The following is a 25,365-nucleotide window of genomic DNA, read 5'->3' on the forward strand; positions in this document are numbered from 1 at the left end:
TTTCAAGCTGCATTTAAACTGCATTTTGGCAGTTCAAACTTGGGGCACCATTGAAGTCCATTATATGGAGAGAAATCCTGATGTTTTCCTCAAGAAACATAATTTCTTTACGACTGAAGGAAGAAATACATGAACATCTTGGATGACAAAGGGGCAAGTAAATGATCTGTACATTTTTGTTCTGAAAGTGAACTAATCCTTTAATGCTCAGGCTTTTTTTTTTGGTCTCATCTGTTGCTTTAATAGTCACTTTGTCAGTCATTGCAGTTTCATATTCAATCCAACATTTTAATATGGATGTCACTCCTGAAACTATGCAGTGAGGAGCATCAAAGAACAAAAAACAACTTTTTATTCAAATTGTGAATGGGTCATATAAAGCTCCCTTTATAATCAGTTTAGTTTAGCGAAAGCTCTCAGAGTTCTGCACTCTTGCAAAAACTTACTATAGAGACATTCCTATATTAGCTACGTCTTGTTTTAGAGGCAGCGTCCTCCAGAGGATGGCATTTGTAGGCTGCATACTTCAAGAATATCTTATTTAAGAAATGTAGCTATAATAAATTGACTGTTATTCTAGTGAGGTGTAAAATGCTGTAATTTCTTAATTATTTGGCAATTTACTTGTTACTTTTCTTAATGTATGCAGCCTTCAAATGCGACGTCCAGAGGATGCAGCCTCCGAAATTAGATACAGACAAGAAATAAAAGTTGTAGTAGTAATAATAATACACTTTAATTAACCTTTAAGAAATATGACACAATTTGTCTATCCATGTTTTAATTTATTTAGTACGCCTCTATTACAGCAAGTTAATAAATAATAGAAATGCTGTTCACCAGTTTTTTTTTTTTTCAGGCCAATGTGAAAATCAACCCATAATTTTACACAGCAAACACAGAGTTGTAAATGTGAAAGAAGCTAATGTGCCTTTTAAAAATCTAATCAATGAAGACAGTATACTCGTCCCTTTTCTTAAAAATGGTTTAAAGGCTGAAATGTGAAATGTTTATCAGTTTAGAATATTAATTGTTTTGTAAAAACCTGTATCTGAACTGTAAGCCATTTCTTTTAAGTCATTTAAGTTTAATATGTTACCATAGACATTGCCCAACCCCACTCATATGGTGTTCGTTTTATTTGTGCAGGTCTTAAAAGGGGTCATAAAAAGCCTTAAAGTGATTTCTAAAAAATAATATTCCTTTCTTGATATTTGTGTTTTGGGGGAAAAAAAAGATTTTATTGACATTTCACCTCTTAACTAGTTTTCTATATTTATTTATTTTTTTTTTTTTTTCATTATTATTAAATTTAATAAATAATTTATTATTTTGAGCTACCAAAACCTGAGCAGTGCCTACCCGAAAGGCTACCAGTGATTTTAAAATTTTGTGAGCCCTGTAGTGATAATGACTTAATTAAATCATTAAAACTAAATCAAGACTGGAATTCAGCACTGACATGCACTTTCAGTTGCACATTGTCATCAGATAGGAATTTACACAAGGGTTAAATGGGGTTAGGTGTTGATTTTCCTTCAGAAAAATGTATTGTTTTAGCAGAAATAATAAAATACTATATATTGACTTAGGTGATAATAAATTAAATGACATGGAATGACCCAATATTAAAGCACAAAAAGACTGCTGTTTGAGTCCACATGTTCCGCATGTCTCTGTGTGAATGTTGGGTGTACTACACATATTTTAATTTTTTATGAAAAATATTAAGGAAAAAAATTATACATAGTACTTAATGCTTTTTGTTTTAAAAAAATTGGAAAAATAATATTTATGGCACTCAGAATGGTATGTTCAATGCAGCTGCAATATTATTTGTTCTTCAGCCATTTCTCTTTAAAACAAAAGGAGTATTATATATGTATATATGTATTTATGAACTTTTATGATCCACTTCGATTATTGACTACTATATATACTACTATATATATTTTTTTTTTTTCCAAATTGACCCACATTTAGTTTTTGACCACTGAAAATGTCAAACTTTGGTGAAAAACTTGAAAAGTGCTATTGAATGCCATTGATGAATAATGCAACAAGAATCTAAAGTCAACATATTTTACTAATAGAACCAATCTCTGTGTAAAAATAAAAATATCTAAGGTGAAAATTGCCATTTTAACCTCCTTCTACATAATAGTGGATTACTCAGTAAATATTCATCCATGACATTTAGTATTTTGGCTTTCATCACTATACATGTCTATCTTTCCTCAGAAAAAATACTAGCAAAATCAATAAGTTGAGCCGGGGAAGTTTTTAAAATTTGGTTGATTTGACACGGAATGACCCAATTCACAGACGCTAGTCCATATCACCATTAAAGGATCCGCTCTCATCACTTTGCCCAGATGTTTAAGAATTTTACATGGTTCTAGATAAGCACTGATTCTCTGTTTTCAGCCCTAGTTTTTATGGGGTACTAGTTGCACAATATTATCATAGCACCATGGTGCTGCACATTGTGTGTAACACTAGCACATGCGCAGTACACATGATTGCCTTTGCATGAAAATGTATACAAAAGATGGCTGAGGATATATTTTAATGCTGAGTTCAGTAGCTGTTTGTAAAGATTTGATGTCATTGGTGACTCATGGCCAAACCCTTTGTGCTATGTCACAATACCTGTATTTCTGGAAGGCTGCCAGACAGAACGTGGGCTCATAGATTTTGTCTGGCTGCTTTGTGTGTCTGTCTGCATCCATGGTCAGTGTTTGTTTGTAACAAATGTTGACAAGTCTGCATCACGGTTAAATATAAGGTTAAAAAAAGAACAGGCACCTTGTGTATTTCATACTAAATGTGTGCATACAGTAGTTTTTTCATGCATTTTTTAGATTTATAAAACCGTGCATTGGAACCTGCACAGAATTCCCTTTTCCTTCCTAAAATAACCATATATGGTGCTTGCCATGTCTAGTTTCACTATATGCATCTAATTTCCATATGCATAGTCCCATCCATTTGCTACTACCACTACAACAGAACAAGACACTAGAATATGAGTCAACGAGCCCCTCAAAGTGTCATATTATGTTGCTAAGTCATGAACTTGGCACATTAATTAAAAAAAAAAAGTCTCATTATGTATGAGGAAAATGTTGTACACACGTTTAAGTGGGTTTTTTATTATTAAATACCAACGCTGCTGTTAAAAATGAACCGTTAACATTAAAGATAGCACCATAAGAGGTAAAACCTACCAAGCTCGGGTTTAAATGAACACAACCTTAGCAAAGCAAAGTGCATGTAAGAACAGTAAACCATATAGGGATGGGCATTTTTATCCTTTCAAGGACTTGATAGGTCAGTAAAACAGGTAAAACGATAACGAAAAGATTTTAATTAAAACGTACTGTGGAAAATATTAGAAAAATAACTTAATTATTAAGCATGCGTCATCAATATTTCTTGGAAATAAGGATCTACATTTGTTTTAAAAGATCCAGTCTTTGTCTTGTTTGTCGGGCGTTGCCGTTTGAATAGTACAAGTGACTGTATACTGTTAAACAGAAGCACATTATTAACATGCATCCTTTATTAGATCAATCAGATACATGCACAACAGAAACATTACAACGTTTTCTGTCTACACAGAATGACGCGAATGCACAAGTGAACTTGACCTAAATTATGTGCTAGTCAGGATGTGTAACTCCTGATGTAGATGCATACTTTCCATAAGAATGCACTAAAACGCTGGCAACTAAACATAAAGAAATCACAACATTGTATCACAGTAGTGTTTTCATGATAATGATATGCATATGACAGCTTGGCGCACTATACATCTTGCACATCAAGTTATTCCAGACATTGCTGATTTTTTTTTTTTTTTAAAGCCATGATGAGTAACTCATTTAAAACACATTGTTTGCCAGTAATGTGATGAAAAAATAATGCTACTGGATTATTAATAATATATTTTTTATTTTTTATTTTTTAAATAGAATCTGATTATTTCAGATAATTCAATCATAGTTAGCAATGTTGGGTGTGCCTGTTTTTGTAAGGCTTAGTTAACTCAACCAGACAATATCCTATATGGAATTAATCAGATACGTAGTGTTCTATTACATTCTATACATTCTTTTACAATAGTGAAAGATTCTTGCATTTAAACACAATCAAACACCATTTAAATGAAAATTAAAACATTAAACGATGATACTAATCATCTGAAATTTTACAGTGGAATGAAAATTTTAGTTTACTCACATTATGTCTTTCCGAACTTGTATGGCTTGCTTTTATCTGCAGAATACTAAAATATCTGAAGGATGTTACAACAGAAGTTTTGTACATATTATGAAAGTCAATTCGACCCCATAACATTAATGTAATGCCCTATAAAGTAAAAAAAAAATCTTTATCATAAACAGGTGTATTTTAAGGTGTATTTCAGAATTTGCTCTCAAATCAAATATATATGTGACCCTGGACCACAAAACCAGTCTTAAGTCGCTGGGGTATATTTGTAGCAAAAGCCAAAAATACATTGTATGGGTCAAAATTATTAATTTTTCTTTTATGCCAAAAATCATTAGGAAATTAAGTAAAGATCATGTTCCATGAAGATTTTTTGTAAAATTCCTACTGTAAATATATCAAAATGTAATTTTTGATTAGTAATATGCATTAAGAACTTAATTTGGACAACTTTAAAGGTGATTTTCTCAGCATTTAGATTTTTTTGCACCCTCAGATTCCAGATTTTCAAATAGATGTATCTCGGCCAAATATTGTCCTATCGTAACAAACCATACATCAATAGAAATCTTATTTATTGAGCTTCCATAAGATGTATACATCTCAGTTTTGTAAAATTTAACCTTATGACTGGTTTTGTGGTCCAGGGTCACATATATCAACAATAATCATTTAACTAACTTCTCAAATGTCTTCTGACATGCGAAAATCAATGAGTTTTGAGGTTAGTCAATGTTTTATATTTGTCATGTTTCAGGCTTTGCTGTATTTCAGTCTTATTTTTTTTCAGTATTTTGCAATTTTAGTCAATATTTTTTTTCATTGAAAAAAACGAGACGATAACGAAATTAAAACTAATTTTAAATGACAAAAACTATGACGAAAATGTGTTGACATTTTTTACCAACGAATAAAAACAAGCCATACAAGTAATTCCAAACTTGTATGGCTTGCTTTTATCTGCAGAATACAAAAATATCTGAAGGATTTTACAACTGAAGTTTTGTACATATTATGAATGTCAATTCAACCCCAAGACATTAATGCCCTATAAAGTAAATATGTGACCCTGGACCACAAAACCAGTCTTAAGTCGCTGGGGTATATTTGTAGCAATAGCCAAAAATACATTGCATGGGTCAAAATTTTAGATTTTTCTTTTATGCCAAAAATCATTAAGAAATTAAATAAAGTTCATGTTCCATGAAGATTTTTTGTAAAATTCCTACTGTAAACATATCAAAGTGTAATTTTTGATTTGTAATATGCATTGTTAAGAACCTAATTTGGACAACTTTAAAGGTGATTTTCTCAGTCTTTTAGATTTTTTTGCATCCTCAGATTTCTGATTTCAAATAGATGTATCTCAGTCAAATATTGTCCTATCCTAACAAACCATACATCAATAGAAAGCTTTTTTTATTGAGCTTTCATATGATGTATAAATCTCAGTTTTGTCAAATTTAACCTTATGACTGGTTTTGTGGTCCAGGGTCACATATTAAGTAAAAATCCTTATATTAAAACGGGTGTATTTCAGAATTTGCTCTCAAATCAAATATTGTTAAATATCGACAATATACATTCAAATAATGTCTTAAATGTCTTCTGACATGCGAGAACCAATGAGTTTTGAGGTTAGTCAATGTTTTATATTTGTCATGTTTCAGGCTTTGCTGTATTTCAGTGTTAATTTCGCAATTTTAGCCAACAATATTTTTTTTCACTGACAAAAGTGAAACTATAGAGACTATAACGAAATTAAAACCGATTTTAAATGACAAAAATCTGTTGACATATTCATCAGCTATTAAAAACGAAATGAAAATGTTAGAGAGGGACGATTTAGGAAAAGATTCAGTCAGAATGAATCTGCTGCGTGGTTAAAAGGGTAAATGTGAACGTTTTAACTAAGTGACATAAGCTAGCATACACTTGCTGCACATCTCATAAAAGGTAAAAAAAAGTCAATATTTGGGAGTAAGAGAAGAGTGGATGTATGGATAAATTTGACGAGGCAAAAGAACTCCATTAGATAGATTAGTTTTCTTAGCGCACACACAGTATGCACTTAAGTATGTTTAAGTATGCACACACAAAAAGTGACTCTTACGCCGCACACAAGTACTCTTTGGCTTCGGAAGAACAGAGAAATACACACAACTATATCGAATTGTCCGTTTTAATGATTGTTCATGTAAATACACTTGGTTATGTCCTAAGTGAACATAAACAGTTGGAAAAATATCAGTATTACATCTGTGCATTCGGTTTTAAAGAGACACAGGGTGGCCGCGGATCCTTAAAGTCTTAAATTCCGTTGTCCTAAAATAAGGCCTTTAAATGTCTTAATTTGTCTTAAATCTCAATCCAAGGGTCTTAATTTTTTTAATCTTGATTTTAGAGGGAATGTCTCCATCATTAAAATGTTACGTTTTTTTACACTTTGAAAAGGAAAAGTTTATCGTTTTGAGGAGAATCTCCTGTGCGGGTTCTAAATCTGTTCTGTTGCTAGACACGCGCTTGCTTGACAGCGCCTCAGTGTTGCCAGATTTAGCGGGTTTCCGCCCAACTACACGCATTTGATTTGCGGATTAACTGTTAAGTTTAACCATCATAAAGTAAAAGTTTATAATTAGCACATGTTTTGTCTTGCCACTTTACCAATTCCAACAATTTAAAAAGGGAACACGCACGCTGATTTTTTACCGCTGCCGCAGACACCTGACGCGAGCACGCGCACAAAGAGAGAGAGAGAGAGAGAGAGAGAGAGAGAGAGAGAGAGAGGGGCGCGAATCGCCGCACGATTCACACAGATTGATTCCTCTTTAACTTCTATTTGAACTGAAACGTACATACAAAGTCATGTCTTAATACCCGTTTTGGTATTCTGGTAAACACAGTCGTTTATGTCTTCAGTGAACCGAAACAGCTGAGAAAGAGATGCGTGCCAGTATTAGATACGTGCATTAGGCCTTAAAGAGACAGCGTCCTATAAATACCTGCAGTGAGAAGCACTAGTTATTTTACAATTAATTATTAAAGTTCCGCTCCTGAATACTAGTGTTATAGATTTTATTACTAACTTTGTTGTATTCATTTACACTTGTCATTTGTGTAATTGTTCTTGTTTTGTTACTGAACTTAAGTTCAGCTAGTAGTTTTTGCTGTGGATTAGAAGTACCTAAAGTTAGTATTCAGTAATTAGGAAAAAACAAACTTTTTTTTTTTTTTTTTGCTGATCCGAAAAATTATCCGATCCGTGACTCAAAATCCGTGTTTGTTACACTGTTACATTGGCTTCAAAGTGTGGGAGAGCCTTGACATTGTCATGGAATAGAAAATAATTTCTTCTTCTGGAATAGTGTTTTCTGTTGAATATTCCCAAGAAAAATCAGTTAAATAAAATAATAATTTAAAATATCTTCATAGTTTTGTGCTAGACTTTTGCGGGACTTTCAATTTGGTCTTAAATTTTGTTTGAAAATGGTATTAAAAAGTCTTAAAATGTCTTAAATTTAACTTGGTCAAACCTGTAGACACCCTGAGACAGCAGCAAGGGATGAATTTAGTTACTATTGTCTGTCATTGATGTTGATCAAGCAACAAAAGAGAGACAGAAAATCACTCACTGCTCTTGACTCAATCACTTTAGTAGCCATAATAAGAATTAATCTAAATGTGTTTATGTGGGCCATTCTTGGTTCATTTGGAAGGTGGTAAACGTCTTGGAAAAAAGTATTTTTCCACAAATTTTGTATGTATGCAAATTGTATACAATCCAAGGTACACATTACACATTAATTGTGCCATTAATTCTCATAATGTATTTTCAGAAAGTTTTGGAATATTTGTCGTCTTCCCAAATTTGTCACTACCGAAACACAGTAATATATAATTTAATAAGAAGGGTTATATTGAGGGTTATATTAAGATTTTGCTTACATATTCCTTGTAAATATATATTTTTCTATTTTATAAAAAGGTTTTGAGAGGTAAATCAATAATGATTACAATTTTAACAATATTTAAAGTGTGATTTATGAGAATTGTTGTATTTTGAATCTAATTTTTCTTTGTAAAAGGTAAATTGTTGGTCATACTGATTTCAAAGTTAAGGATTCATTAGTTTAAATATACATTGAACCAAACGCTATTATAACATTTTAGTTGGTAATTCAGTATACTTGATTTTTTATTTTTATTTTTTTGGACCAAACATCCTCCCATGTTTCAGTCGTGACTGCACATTTTTGGTAGTGACCACATCACATTACAGAATTACAGAATTACGCATACTGAAACATACTAAAATACTAAAAAGTTGCATAAAATGTATCGGTAGTGATAATTTTATGGGATAACGCAAAGATGTCACTACCGAAACTTCACTAAATGTTTCAGTAGTGGCAATTTTAGATACGTTTAAACCAAGCTCAAAGATGCTAATTAATTGTGGAAAAAAGGTGTTCAGTAGTGATGTTCCTCAAAGTTGCACACAGATTTTCATACTTTTGAACACAATTATCTCAAAATGATGAGGCCTATCTACTTACCATATGGCTATGAGAGAGAGAGAGAGACACAGGAATATTTCCTGATCATGAATGTAGGGGTGTAGAGCAAGGTTATTTTCGTAAACTAAAACTAAGACGAAAACTATTGATCAGAAAACATTTTCGTAAACTGAAATAAAATAAAAACGTAAAAATAAATGAAAAACTAGAACGAAACGAAACTAACAACTTTTATTGAAAAACTAACTGAAATAAAATAATAATTATCAAAAATAAATAATCGTTTTCGTAATAATTACGTTCTCATCCCATGGCGAAAAAAAAAAAACAGCGACCTGAACAGCACCTGCATTAAATCTAGGATACTGCATCAGTTTTAGGCAAAATCATTTATTTTTTATGTAACACAAGCGATCAAACCAATATACTAGAGCTGATTAATCTTTAAAGAATAGAGATTCAAACACCTACTCGATCTCATTTGTAAATGACAACGATTCCCCATGTCTATTAAACCTTTGAAAAAGTCTTACCGGAACATTCAAATCTGTATTTGTACTGCCGCCGACACAGAGAGCAGTCATCATGTTTATGTGAAAAAACAGCTTCACAAACAGTCTTTACATATACAGTCATTCATATTATCACAGCAATTAAAGATCACAGTTTGGATATAAACATTGATGTCTATGGTAGAGATCAAAATAGAGCACGTCTTTTCAAAGTAATTGGCGCTTCAAGTAACGTTTGTGTCGATTGCATTGTTTCGCCACTAGATGGAAACAACTGTTAAAATATGTATTTGTCATTGAATAGAGATTGATTCAAAAACGCAGATTCATCCAGTAATGTTTTTGTGAGCAAGTCATTTATTTATTCAAACCACTTTATCAATTTAGTATTATAAATTGGTATTAGATATATTATTTTTTTAAATACAAATATTATGTATTAAATGATTAAAAATAATAATTAATTTAAATGAATTAAACACTTTTAAATATACTGCAGCAATTTATATTTTGTCTCACATTATTTCGCTTAGTTTAGAATTGCGAGGAAAACGTGATCTCTGTTTGATCTCCAAAAAAACTAAAACTAAAACTAAACTATATAAAAACTAAATAGAAATGTATTCACAAAATAGAAACTAAATTAAAACTAACAAAATTGTTAATGAAACTAATAAAAACTAAACTAAATTTTATTGAAAATTTGAAAACTATATCAAAATAAAACGAATTTAAAAAAGCAAAACTAAATTAACCTTGGTGTAGAGTAAATCATTCTCAACCAATGGACTAAAATGGAAAATGCGTGAAATGCGTTTTTTTTTTTTTTTTTTTACATAAAATTGTATTATTTACAAAGGAAATATAATATATATATATATATATATATATATATAATTTTTTTTTTTTTTTTTTTTTTTTATAAATATATATATTTTATATATATATATTATATATATTTATATTTTTTATATATAAAAAAAAAATAATAATAATAATATAATAATAATATATATATAATTTTTTTTATATAATATATATATATTTTTTTTTACTTTACTTTAAAAAATATATTTATTCATTCATATCATTTTCATAAGTTGAAATTTAGGGGTGAGGGTTCGGGACAGCCATCTCCCAATTGAAAGTACCCAATAAATTATGATTTTTATGTATATTAAGCTTACTGATATTTTAAAAATGATTGTGGGTTTCAATAGATAATAGAAGGATCTTAATAAACATCTTTTTAAATGTGTTTTTTTGATTGTGGGACACCACCAATTCTGTAGAATGGCCCAAAAAAAAAAAGGTGTCTTCTTGAAAGAATGAAAAATGTGGTAAGCAAGTTGTTATAAAGAATGCATATTATATCGCCGTTTTTATGTTAATTGAAAAGAAGACCATGTTCTTGTTTTCTTTATGAGAAATGGTTTCTTTTAATTTTTATATAAAGGCATGTTTTGTGTCACAGCAGTTAAATCTGTGTCTGTCATGATAAAACCTTAATATCAAATCAATATAATGAGTTTGGAAATTTTAGAGAAATGCTTAATAAAGGCATTAAAATTGTAACTAAACCCATTCGATATTTAATCAACTAAAACTAGACTAACACTAAAACAATTCAGATGACTAAAATATGACTAAAACTAAACGCCATTTTAGTTAAAAGAAAGTCTAAATCAAAATTTGCTGTCAAAATGAACACTGCTTTATTTGATGTAGTCTTATTTGGGTCACAAATGACTTTCATACTATGAACAGAAACAATGGATAGATTCTTCAAATATTTTCTTTTGTGTTCCACAGAAGAAAGAAAGCCAGGCAGGTTTAGAATTATATGAGGGTGAAAGTCTGAAAGAATTTATTTTGGGAGGAAGCTTTAAATGAAGACTTCATGCTGTTGTTTTAATATGTTTGTGTTTATAATATTTAAGCAGAGCTGCTTCTAATATTCATTTTTATAGGTTCAGCATTTCATAGTTTAATAATTGAATAAAAAGCCATTTTCTTATGGATGTATTGAAAAGAAAATACTATACACTCTTAAAAATAAAGGTGCTTCACTATATCATAGAAGAACCTTTTATGTCTAAATGGTTTCATAAAGAACCTTTAACATCTGAAGAACCTTTTTGTTTCACAAAAGATTGTTTCTTCAGATTATAAAAAGGAAAGAAAGAGATGGTTCTTTAAAGAACCTTTGATTGAATGGTTCTTTGTGGAACCATAAATGGCTAAATTATTTTTAAGAGTGTACATTGGCCAGTGGTCTCATAAATATAGGCTATTCTATACATTGTGCATTAGAAAGCTTTCAAATATAAACATAGATTATTATTTAATTTCATATTTCATATTTTGAAAGCACTAGGACAAGTTAATAAAAAATAAAGAGAAACAAAAGCACAAACTCCATGTTAACTGGTAAGAGGTTAATTGTTTTGCCATTGGTCTCACATTCTCTCCTCTGACATATAATCCCATTATAGTTGCTTATCTCATAAAAATGTGATTATTCATCAGATTATCATGCTTGCCAGTGTTTTCCTGTTTAAACAAAAAAAGTCAGACAAAAAGAGATTTACGAAACTCACTTGTGAGTTAGCGATTTGAATAAGTCTCACTCAGTGAATCAGAGCTATTGCACAATTGATCACAACTGACATCAGTTTCCTACCCCTGAGATCACATCTAAATGTCTTGTTTTTCCTTCAGGGCAGTAAACTATGGATCATAATGGAATATCTGGGAGGAGGTTCGGCTCTGGATCTGGTGAGTCATTTGACTTTATCTGTGAGCCTCCACAGCTACAGAATGCGAGTGATCATGTGCCCTAAACCCTCAACCTGTTCTGTTTATGTGTGTGTGTGTGTGCGCAGCTGAGAGCCGGACCCTTTGACGAATACCAGATAGCCACCATGCTGAAAGAGATTTTGAAGGGTTTGGACTACCTGCACTCTGAGAAGAAAATCCACAGGGACATAAAAGGTGTGTACGCAGAGTCTCCATGTGAGGAATATTTGTGTCTGCTTGGATGAGTGGGTGTGACTTCTTTGTTTTTCCACTGCCGTTTGTTTTTCCACTTTGCAGGGTGAGGTAGATTCCGGCTGGCTGGTCTGCAAATAGCTGCACTGATTAGTGTTGTGTCTTCAGTAGTTTTGTGTTTTTAATATTAAAGGGGTGGAGCTCAACCTTAAACTTTTTCAGGAGTAAAACGTGAGATTTTTGAGAGGGTTTCCTAAACTTTCACTGCAGTCATATTTGTGTCATTTCCAACACAAGGTTACAGCATTTCACCAGTATTCTTCCAAAATAAAAGAACTGAATTGAGCATCTTAAAACCTTAAAGGAACACTCCACTTTTTTTGGAAATAGGCTCATTCTTCAACTCCCCCTGAGTTAATAAGTTGAGTTTTAGCATTTTGAAATCCATTCAGCCATTCTCCTGTTCTGGCGATATCACTTTTTGCATTGCTTAGCATAGATCATCCTATGAGACCATTATAGCATCGTGTTCAAAAATGACCAACGAGTTTTGATATTTGTCCTGTTTAAAACTTGACTCTTCTGCAGTTATATTGTGTACTAAGACCGGCGGAAAATCTGTGATTTTCTAGGCCGATAAGATTAGGACCTACACTCCCTTTCCGGCGTAATAGTATTATATAGTATATTTTAATATACTATATAATTTATTCCTGTAATGCAGAGCTGAATTTTCAGCATCTTTACTCCAGTCTTCAGTGTCACATGCTGATTTATTATAATATTATGATATTTTTTTTTTTAACCTGTGATAATTTTTACAGCATTCTTTAATGAATAAAAAGTTAAAAAACAGAATTTATTCAAAATAGAAATCTTTCACAAAAGAAAGAACAAATTTACTGACCCAAAACTTAGTCTATATTGTTACAAAAGACTCCAACATTGACAATAAATCAGCATATTACAGTGATTTCTAAAGGATCATTTGACACTGAAGACTGGAGTAATGGCTGATGAAAATTCAGCTTTGACATGGATCACAGGAATAAATTATATTCTTAAGTATAATAAAATGGAAAACCATTATTTTGAATTGCAATAATATTTCACAATATTGCTATTTTTTCTGTATTTTTTTATTAAATAAATGCAGCCTTTATGAGCAGAAGAACTTTTTTATAAAGCAATCAAAATCTTACTAATTCCAAATCAGTGTATTAGCAGTGTATATATTATTGTAACTTGTGTTAGTAGGTTCTGTTAGTAAGGAGTGTGGAGTGAACACGCTTAAAAGTAGGACTGCAAGATAATGGTAAATCAGCCAATCACGGTTATTTTGCTCAAATATATGCTATCAGTCAAAAGTTTATGAACAGTAAGATATATATATTTTTATTTTTATTTTTTTTAAGAAGTCTCTCCTGCTCACTAAGCATGCATTAATTATTCATAATTATTTGAATATATTTTAAAATGTAATTTTTTCCTGTGATTTCAAAGCTGAATTTTTAGCATCATTACTCCAGTCACATGATCCTTCAGAAATTATTGTAACATTATGAATGTCTTTTTCATCACCTTTGATCAATTTAAAGCATCCTTGCTAAATAAAAGTATTAATTTCTATAATTTCTTTCTTAAAACAATTTATGACTCCAAGCTGTTGAATGTACTATAGTGTATAATGTTAAAAGCTTTTTATTTCAGATAAATGCTGATCTTTCAATTCATCAAAGAATCCTGTAAAAAAAAGACTAAACTATTTTAAATATTCTTATTAATAATTAATAATAATAAAATGCAAATCAGCATATTAGAATGATTTCTGAAGAATCATGACACTAAAGACTGGAGTAATGATGCTGAAAATTCAGCTTTGATCACAGGAATAAATTACATTTTAAAATATATTCAAATAAAAAGCAGTTATTTTAAATAGTAAAAATATTTCATAATATTACTGCTTTTGCTGTATTTTGATTCAAATAAATGCAGGCTTGGTGAGCAGAAGAGACAATTTAAAAAAAATCCATTAAAAACCTAAAACTTTTGGCTGGTAGTGTATATTTCTTGTAAGACAGCTTACATGTTTGCCAGTGTTTTAGCTCATCAGCTCTTTCACTGTAATGTAGAGAGAGCTCTATAAAATAATCTCATATTGCAATTCAAATCACAATTGTGATGTATAACAAAAGTAATCACAATTTATTTTATGGCCAAGACTTGTAGCCCTATATATGTAAATATGTATATGTTTGTTGATCTCCATCGTCTTTTATTTTTACATGGTTACAGCTGCCAACGTGTTGTTGTCTGAGTCTGGTGAGGTGAAGCTGGCAGACTTCGGTGTGGCAGGACAGCTGACGGACACGCAGATCAAAAGGGAGACGTTTGTAGGTACACCGTTTTGGATGGCACCGGAGGTCATCCAGCAATCCGCCTACGACTCAAAGGTAAGATAAGATAAGATAGTCTAAATCCACTCACACACTGTCTTTAACCAGCTCATCTTAAACACTTATTGAGCCAGCAGGCTTGTGTATCATCTCAACACTATGAATGAAAACATTTCCAGAATCACACTGATGTTTTCTTTGTAGTGCAAGCACATGATGAGATTTAAAGCTTGACTTTGTTCTCATGTAAACCACTAATTATTAAGAAGCAGCACGAACAAGCTGGAGTTATTAAAGGCTAAACTGTTACATATAGACCAATTATCGGTTTGTAAACATTCAGGATGTGTGCGCATCTTGGTTGTAGAAAACCCGGGAGAGATAGCATTTACAGCTAGAGAATTACACGGATACGGTATAAAATACTTAGATTTAAAAAGGTTATAGATTTTAATGTTCTCCGCATATTACAAGGGCTTGTCAGCCAGTGATAAGCACTGTTATTCAACAAAATTGACGTTAGATAATGGGATAGTCTTACAGATCCGAAACAGGGATGACGTTTTTTAAGTAGCAGTCTATGGAACAATGAAATAAATAAATAAAAAAAGGTAAATTTGATTTTATATTTCAATATTTTGATTTTATTCTTGCAATTCCAAGATTATGTCTCACAACTGTAATATAGAAAAACAACTCGCTATTCTCTCTTTCCCCTCAGCTCAGAATAGTATAGAGTTTAGAGTAGAACAGAACAGAATAGAGTTTATATCCCACACTTCTTTCTTTCGTTTTTCCCTTCAGAATTGACAAACTCACTATTTTTGAGTTAAATCAATTTATAAAGTCCGAATTAGGAGATATAAACTTGCATTTGCGAGATAAAATAAATAAATGCTATGTAAAAATGTTAATAGTAGAGCTGCAGCTAACGACTATTTTTATTGTCGACTAATCTGTCGATTCTTTTTTCGATTAGTCGACTAATCTATTGATTATTTTTCAATCTATTATTTTCTTATCAGGTAATGAATACTTTAGTTAGACTATCAATAAATAATAATTCAAAATTCAAATATTCAAACGTTTTCTCATAGTTAATACATTACAAAAAATAACAACAATGAAAAGAATAACAAAAAAAACAAGAAAAGAGAGAAAGAAAGAAAAAGAATAACCAATCATTAATAAAAATCAATAGAAATGCGCATTATGGCTGCATTCACAGTTACTCTTTGGGACTGACAGCAGTTGCAGGTTAGAGACTTTAAATATTTTATTTATTCAGCAGATTAAAGCATCTACTTGAATAGGCCTACATATCAGTATGGATAAACCAACCCAATCTCATGAAAGTGCGTATAAATAGTATGCCAAATAAAAGCAAAAACTCGAGGTATTGATATGCAAAAATTGACTTTGGTGTGTGTATATGCTATGCGATAGGTAGGATTTTTTTTGGGCTTAGGTCAACTATTTATACATATTTTCATAAGACTGGGCTCGAATTCAGGACACTAGAGCAACAGAATCAAAAATGTGTGATAATAGGAAAGGAAAGGAAAGGAAAGGAAAGGAAGTGAGGTGAGGCCAAGTATGGTGACCCATACTAGGAATTTGTGCTCTGCATTTAACCCATCCAAGTGCACACACACAGTAGTGAACACACACACACCGTGAACACACACCCGGAGCAGTGGGCAGCCATTGCTGCGGCGCCCGGGGAGCAGTTGGGGGATCGGTGCCTTGCTCAAGGGACTCACCTCAGTCGTGGTATTGAGGGTGGAGAGAGTGCTGTGCATTCACTCCCCCCACCTACAATCCCTGCCGGACCTGAGAATCGAACCTGCAACCTTGGATTACAAGTCCAACTCTCTAACCATTAGGCCACGGCTGCCCCACAAATAATAATACCAGGTAGATTTATCACAGTTGACAGGCCGTTTTAAATAAATGGCAGAAAAACAGTCTTAAGTAGGGACAATGGGTGTGGCTACAGGTGCATTCCATGCTAATCAATGTATTTTCTTAATCGACGTAATCGATGACATTGACAAATCGCTGCAGCTCTAGTTAATAGTAATAGGTTTAATAATATTTCTTGCTGTAATTGTAGAGCTAATACATTACGTCTCCTATGAACAGCATATGTGAATATTATGTAGACCTATTGTTTAAATCAAATGTATGCTTTTAGAAAGTAGAGTAATCATAGCAGTTTTCATCCATTGTATGTCCGTTTAAACGTCTGCATTTAGTTTCAAATGTCGTCTTTGATGACAGTTTTCTATAAAAATTATTTGCATTCTGATTTTGACATCAAAAGGCACAAAAATATTTTTTTCTCTTATTCCATGGATTTTACCTGTTTACCTTTACTTTAAAAGTCTTAAAGTATGTGATATTTATTGTACTTAAGTACAAAAAATATTTTTTTAATCTTAAACATACTTAAGTATTGAAAGTAAAAGTACAAGTAAATACAAAATTTATTTCACAATTGGGAGTTTATATCATCCATTTCTGAGAAAAAAAAGTCTGAATTAGTTTATATTGCAATTCCGACTTTATTTCTCACAACTGTGAGTTTATATCACCAAATTCAGAGGGGAAAAAAAGAGAATTGTGAGATACAACCTTGCATTTGTGAGAAATTATATCTCACAATTGGGTTTATTTCTTGCAATTGCAAGTTTATTTTTTCTGAGATAAAAAGTCAGAGTCATGAGTTTATAAACTTTGTTTGCTCACAAAAAAATTTGTGATGGAAATAAAGAGGTGAAAGAAAACTAAATTTCAATGCAAATGCACTCCTAGTTGGTCTATAAACGTTAAGGACCATTGGAGGCCGATTGATTAATGCGCCCTTAGTATATTCATTTAAATCATAATTGTATTGGATTTCATGATGTATTTTGCTCAGCACAATTATTTTAGTCATCGCCACAAATCATTAAATGATTTAAAAATGTAAATATAATTTAACTAAAATATATACAGAGTGGGAACCAATATTTATATGCATATGCAGTAAGGAGTTTGTAATACTTTGTGTCAGAAAAATTAACCAAATCAAAAATGAAAATTGTCATTTCCTCACTCTCAGTTGTGACCCTGGACCACAAAACCAGCCAACAGGGTCAGTTTTTTAAAATTGAGATTTATATATCACCTGAAAGCTGTGTGTGGTTTGTTAGGACAATATTTGGTTGAGATACAACTATTTGAAAATCTGGAATCTGAGGGTGCAAAAAAATCTAAATATTGAGAAAATCGCCTTTAAAGTTGTCCAAATGAAGTTCTTGGCAATGCATATTACTAATCAAAAATTAAGTTTTGATATATTTAGTGTAGGAATTATACAAAATATCTTCATGGAACATGATCTTTACTTAACATCCTAATGATTTTTGGCATAAAAGAAAAATCTATAATTTTGACCCATACAATGCATTTTGGCTATTGCTACAAATACACCCGTACTACTTAAGACTGGTGTTGTCGTTCAGGGTCACAATTTGTTTCAAAACTGTATGAGTTTCTTTCTTCTGTTGAACATAAAAGACATTTTGAAGAATGTTGGTTTCCAAACAGTTGACTTCTATAGCATGTTTTTCCATACTATGGAACTCAGTGGGAACCAACGACTGTTTGTTTACCAACATACTTAAATATTTTGGAGCAACTTTATTGTGAGGAAATCACAATATTAATTTTTGAGTGAACTATCTTTTTAATCGTTGATATTTCGGTCAATGTTTTTCGCCCTCCAAACCTATACAGACTGAAGCTGTGAAAAAATTTGGTTGCTGATATTTCAGAGTATCTCAAAACTAAACAAATATCTTGCTGTGTGTGTGTGTGTGTGTGTGTGTGTGTGTGTGTGTGTGTGTGTGTGTGTGTGTGTGTGTGTGTGTGTGTGTGTGTGTGTGTGTGTGTGTGTGTGTGTGTGTGTGTGTGTGTGTGTGTGTGTGTGTGTGTGTGTACCTGGTATTCATCACGTTATGGGGACCAAATGTCCCCACAAGGATAGGAATACCAGTAAATTTTGACCTTGTGGGGACATTTCTCAGGTCCCCATGAGGAAACAGGCTTATAAATCATGCACAATGAGTTTTTTTGAGGAAGTAAAAGTTTGCACAATCTCCTGTGAGGGCTAGGTTTAGGTGTAGGGAAGGGTAGGGCGATAGAAAGTACGGTTTGTACAGTATAAAAACCATTACGCCTATGGAATGTCCCCATAAAACATGTAAACGTGTGTGTGTGTGTGTGTGTGTGTGTGTGTGTGTTCTCAAAATAGCTCTGTCATGGCAAGTACAGTATGTGTTTAACTTGGTTGTTGTTTGTTCTGCTCTCAGGCTGATATTTGGTCTCTTGGGATCACTGCCATTGAGTTAGCCAAGGGCGAACCCCCAAACTCAGACATGCACCCCATGAGAGTGCTCTTCCACATCCCGAAGAACACGCCACCCACCCTCAACGGAGACTTCTCCAAGACTTTCAAAGAGTTTGTGGACTCCTGTCTCAACAAAGATCCTACATTTGTAAGCACAGTTCAAGCATTGCTTTCTCATGTAGGAATGCTGCACTTATACTGGAGTTGTCACAAAAGATTCAATACATTGGGACAAAAAGGGCCCTGTGTGAGGTTATTGATATAGTAATGTAGCATCACACAATCATATGTACTGTTTTTCTAGAATATTGTCAGTATTGTGTATTTTTGCTCTGTCACCAATGAAAAATGCTCCTAAATGGATCATGGTTTTTGAACATTAATCATTTTAAAGACATTCACTTGTTACATTCCTAAATGTATCATTACAGCTAAAAAAACATTCTTTATGCAATTGTGGTTGCTGTGTACTTACACTATCCAACAGCAAAAGCAGGAATATTGTGAAATATTTTTACTATTTAAAATAACTGCTTTCTATTTTAATATATTTTAAAATGTAATTTATTTTTTGTGATCAAAGCTGAATTTTTAGCATCATTACACCCGTCTTCAGTGTCACATGATCCTTCAGAAATCATTATATGCTGATTTGCTGTTCAAGAAACATTTTTTATTATTATCAATATTTAAAACAGTTGAGTGTGAAATTTTGATAAATACAAAGATTTTGTAATATTATACACTATACCATTTAAAAGTAGGGGTGAAATTAATACTTTTATTTAGCAAGGGTGCTTTAAATTGATAAAAAGTGATGATAAAGACATTTATAATGTTACAAAAGATTTCTGTTTCAGATAAATGCTGTTCTTCTGGACTTTCTATTCATCAAAGCAACCTAAAAAAAATCTACTCGGCTGTTTTCAACCTAGTAATAATAATAAATGTATTTTGAGCAGCAAATCAAAATATTAGAATGATTTCTGAAGGGTCATGTGACTGGAGTAATGCTAAAAATTTAGCTTTGAAATCACAGGAATAAATTACATTTTTAAATATATTAAAATAGAAAACAGTTATTTTAAATAGCAAAACTATTTTAGAATTGTACTGTTTTTGCTGTACTTTACATCACATAAATGCAGGCTTGGTGAGCAGAAGAGACTTCTTTAAAAAACCTTAAAATCTTACTGTTCAAGAAATTAAAATATTGCTTTAAATGCAACTTCTGTACTACTTCTGCGGTGCAAAAATAGATTTTGTTGATAGTGATTTGATTTTATTAAATGTAAGAATTTAACATAAAAGATGATGTATACTTTAAATAGGGAACGATAGGATGCTTTTATTAAGGTAAAATGCCCATGGAAATCAATTGAAGGAGGAAAATATATATTATAATGTGAATTAAGGGTGTATAATGCATACAAGTTCCACATCTGAGCTCCAAATGTCATTTCACATGTAAGAGTATTTAGTATTGTGATGTTTTGAGGTGTGAGTACCTTGATAATACTGGTGCATGTTATACTGTGCAGCACTAACTTCTACTGATGTGTTTGTGAAGTTATAAAGGTAGTAAAATGTCATGTTATCTCCTTTTCTCAGAGGCCAACAGCAAAGGAACTCCTGAAGCACAAATTCATCGTTAAACATGCCAAGAAGACATCCTACCTCACCGAGCTCATTGACCGGCTGAAGCGCTGGAAATCTGAGGGTCATAGCGATGGAGAATCGAGTTCTGACTCTGACTCGTAAGCAAGCAATTGCATTTACAAACTCCCTAAATTATCATTAACCGGGCCTTGAGCTGACAAATCAATATACATTTCAGAAGAAAGCTTTACATTGCACCACTATTGGCTTTTCTGGAAACAAAACAAAAATCTTAAAAAGGATTCTAATATAAATAACATTAAAATCAGACCCAGAATAAGAACCCATTTGCACACACTGCTTTCCATGACATTTCCATGACATTTGACATTAATCAGCTTGAATTTACATTTAAATGGCTAATTCACATCAATTTTACTGTGGAATGTTATTGCAGTTCTTTTCATACAGTATCCAAATCAAAGCAGCTGATATGACAGACTGAAATTTAAAGTCTGTTCTTGGCTGAAAATGTTCCATTTGCCTTTTTTTTCACTAACAACTCCAAATATCTAAAAAAATTAATTAGTTTTTTCTCCCACTTCAATTGTTGCAATTTTCAACAATAGTGAAGACTATGGCAAAAAATCAGTGAACACCAGATTTTCAAACAACAGTCCACAAGAGGGCGCAATAAATAAATCTAAGCCAAACAGCACCATGTTGTGTTCATTGCAGAGAACAAATCTGGTTGTTAACAAAAAAGCATTTTGTTTTTAAAGTGCATGAAGTTATAAAAGCAATAGACTCAGTCAAGGTTCTCCGTATAGTTTCAGTCATTTTAGACCGTTTTTGTTTTTTATTCAGATGTTGTTTTTCAGTAGAAATGTCATTTAATTTTCATGTCATAATATGTCAGTTTTGCTCATTAAGATCCCAGCTACCTTGAGTTTTGACAACAAAAAAGTGAAAAGTGAAACATTTTAACATTTAACAGAATGTGAAAACTCCATTCAGTGCAGATACAAGTAACAGTGTTTATTTTTATATTGTACAACTATTACTGTTCTGCTCATGCAGCTCAAATTAAAATTATAATTTGACAGACCTTTTGTCCACAAGCAAAAAAAAAAATCACATACACGAGGGCTACATGCATGTACTGTGCAGCTAAGTTCTCAAGGGTTTATACACATTATTTTGCTTAGTTTAGAATTGCGGGGAAATCGTGATCTCTCAACTAAACTATATAAAACTGAATCGAAATTTGTTCACAAAACGAAACGAAAGTAAAACTTACACAATTAATGAAACTAATATAAACGGAACAAAATTTTATTGCAAATTTGAAAACTATATTAAAATAAAATGAATTTAAAAAAGCAAAACTATAATAACTTTGCTACAAAGTGTTGCTTTTTGTTTTTCAACCCTTTAACATACCTGAATCTTGTCCATTATTTTTTGTGGGTTCACATAGTTAATTTAACAAAAGTCATTCCGATGAAGTGAAAATGTTACTTTTTTTTTGGTCAAAGTGACCAAAGAGGTCCATAGGGTTAAGTCTTTTTCTTTTTTCACATGTATTTTAAATTGGATCAAACTACACACAAACAGTGACTTGAGTGTCTCAATAGATTCTAATGGTCTGATGCTGTCTGTATGATTTACAGGGAGCCCAGCGGTAAGGACAGTGACTCGTCTCCTGAGTGGTCCTTCACCACTGTCCGTAAGAAGAAGCCGGAAAAGAAGCAGCAGCCTAATGGAATGGTGAGATCTGGATGATGATTTGAAAATTTAAATTCAAAATTCTGTAATCTTATTAAGAACGTGTTTTTGATCTCTTGCCTTCAGGATGAAGAGCTGCAGAAGAAGTCAAGCAGTTTAACCACCGTCATGGCTCCTGTTTTTTCAGAGGTTGGGGAGCTTGTCTTCTCATATGTGACCCTGGACCACAAAACCAGTCTTAAGTCGCTGGGGTATATTTGTAGCAATAGCCAAAAATACATTGTATGGGTCAAAATTATCGATTTTTCTTTTATGTCAAAAATCATTAGGAAATTAAGTAAAGATCATGTTCCATTAAGATTTTTTGTAAAATTCCTATTGTAAACCTATCAAAATGTAATTTTTGATTAGTAATATGCATTAAGAACTTAATTTGGACAACTTTAAAGGTGATTTTCTCAGTATTTTGATTTTATCGCACCCTTAGATTCCAGATTTTCAAACAGATGTATCTCAGCCAAATATTGTCCTATCCTAACAAACCATACATCAATAGAAAGCTTATTTATTGAGCATCCATGTGATGTATACATCTCAGTTTTGTAAAATTTAACCTTATGACTGGTTTTGTGGTCCAGGGTCACATATGCTCTTGTTTGAGGAATAGAGCTGAACAGAAATTAAAATGCCATTCAGAATTGTCATTTGACCTGAAATTAGTCTAGTTATGTAGTCCTGCAAACAAAAGTGGCATTGACTGTATAACAGAACGTAACTTGGTGTGGTGTTTTTGTTGTAGCTGAAATCGCAGCACAGAGAAGATGACGTGACGAGAGGAGTGCTGGAGCAGCTGGAGAAGAGCCTGCATGTGGCTGAGGACATCTGTCCTGGTGTCACAGACAGGATGATCACCCACATCCTGGAGAGGGTGCAGAGGTCAGATAGACACCACTGACATGTTTTTGATATTGAGCAACGGCTTTAATTTAAGACTGTCTGAATGCGGTTTACAACCTGGAATTTGTGTAATTAGCCATTCAGTTTTCTAGAGGTAAACATTAAAAGTAGTGGTGGACAGATGTATGTGACCTGATCCAGCAAAATGAGTCACAGTGACCCAAATTTAAAAATTTAGATTTTGATATCAATGGAAAGAGGAGACGTAAGCTTTAAAATGAGATCCTACTCTCTCCATTGACTTTGTATTGCGGGAAGCTGACTCCTTGTCATTTCTGACTTATAACAAAAATCAGAACCATGTCTAAAAGCTGCTATGAGACAAGGTGTACAGTAAACAAGCTAAAAAACAGAACTATGTTTTTATAAGCTGTCGACTTAAAAAACAAGTGTTTAAAGACACAAATAGTTGTAGATGTCAGGTTATTTCACGTTGGGCCGTTCAGTTGGATCATTTCTCCAACAAAACGAAGGAAAGGAAAAGGAGCTCTGACGTTGACCAATAAAATGTAGTTTCTCAATATATCTCCTCCTTTCAGGGAGGTAAAATAATACTTTGACATGGTTAAATAATGAATGTTTACTGTCGCCGTTAAATTTCCCTCCAGCGGACATAGTTCTCAGAGTAATTGCACTCTACTTTTGTGTCCTTAAATGCTCGTTTTTGAGGTCGACAGCTTATAAAAATGTAGTTCTGTGTTTTTTAGCTTGTTTCCTGTTCACCTTGTCACATAGCAGCTTTTAGACATTGTTCTGTTTTTTTGTTATAAGTCAGAAATGACAAGGGGGCAGCTTCCCGCAATACAAAGTCAATGAAGAGCGTTGGATTGTTCCTTCAGATTGACGCGTGTCGCTCTGTCTCTATTGAAGTTACAAAAGTGATTCAGTTGAGAATTTGTCTCTTTTGCTGTTTGATTAACATTAATGACAGTGAAAGCAGGAGCTTAATTAGGCTGCTGTCACTTCACGACTGAATATACAGATCTAATATACTGATTCACCTATGTTTTCTCCAACTATTTACATACATTCAAGATATAAACACCTGTGTTTATGAGGAAGCTCTCATAGACCGTTCAAGCCCAAAAGGCCCAGTTCAGAGCTCAGTTCAGTACTCACATGGTGTGCATTCTCAAAAATAGTGTACAAATACAACATTTTTTGCTCAACAGTTCGAAATCACTCGATTTTAAAACACAGCTCTTTAAAACGCATTCAAATGATAAGCTTTCAAGACTTTGACAAATTTCTACAGTTGCTATCATGTATATCATCCACCCCAGGGATCTACGCTTACTTTTCTTGTTAGGAGCACTCAATTTAGGAGCACAGTCAAAATTTCAAGAGCACATTCTAAACAATAATCAAAAAACCTGATAGAAAAATTAGCCTTCCTGTTACGAGGTGATATTTGACTCAGTGATTTACAGGGGAATTTTATTTTTACCTTTTCATATGTTTAATGATTGCATGAGTGCAATCAAATTCATAAATTCATGTTGAGATTAATGTTTTAAATATAAAATTTTGAATACAGATATATTAAAGATTTAAATAACTGAAAAGATCTGCCAGCAGGTGGCAGCAAGACACTGATTTAATTACTGAATCATTTCATTCATTTGATTCATTCAAATGGCTGATTCATTCAGGAATAAAGCAGGTGACTGTCTTTATGAAAGGGAAATTGAATCATTTCACTAGATTCGTTTAAAAAACGCACATTCATTCATAAACAGAACACTGCTGTGTTTGAACGGAAATGCGCAGCGGCTCAGATGTGACTTGTTTTAGACTACTTTTGACAACGAAACAGAGCAAAATCAGGAATAGTGTTATAGTCATAAAGTCTTCTTGTTTATATAACTGTTGTATTAAATCAATATCTCAATTACAAACTCCCTTAAAAATTATTAAAAGCTGTCACTCATCTTAGTTCACGATCTGACAAAGCTCTAATTATAATCACTTATTTACTCTCTCATTACAATTTGTTCATGAAAGTATTCATGAGATATGATGCATTACTC

General features: G+C 32.4%; 1 protein-coding gene across 1 annotated transcript in view; it reads left to right on the forward strand.

Moving 5' to 3' along the window:
- The window catches only part of stk26 (serine/threonine protein kinase 26), a 40,279-nt gene that overhangs the window by 12,018 nt on the left and 2,896 nt on the right, over positions 1-25,365 (forward strand). Inside the window, exons 3-10 of the mRNA XM_073824229.1 lie at positions 11,987-12,043; positions 12,151-12,259; positions 14,555-14,712; positions 19,014-19,199; positions 20,663-20,808; positions 22,324-22,420; positions 22,505-22,567; positions 23,178-23,314. Of these exons, the coding sequence (XP_073680330.1) occupies positions 11,987-12,043; positions 12,151-12,259; positions 14,555-14,712; positions 19,014-19,199; positions 20,663-20,808; positions 22,324-22,420; positions 22,505-22,567; positions 23,178-23,314 (953 nt within the window). The remainder of the gene's footprint in view (positions 1-11,986; positions 12,044-12,150; positions 12,260-14,554; positions 14,713-19,013; positions 19,200-20,662; positions 20,809-22,323; positions 22,421-22,504; positions 22,568-23,177; positions 23,315-25,365) is intronic.

Source organism: Garra rufa, chromosome 19, assembly GCF_049309525.1.
Source record: "Garra rufa chromosome 19, GarRuf1.0, whole genome shotgun sequence".
NCBI lineage: Eukaryota > Metazoa > Chordata > Actinopteri > Cypriniformes > Cyprinidae > Garra > Garra rufa.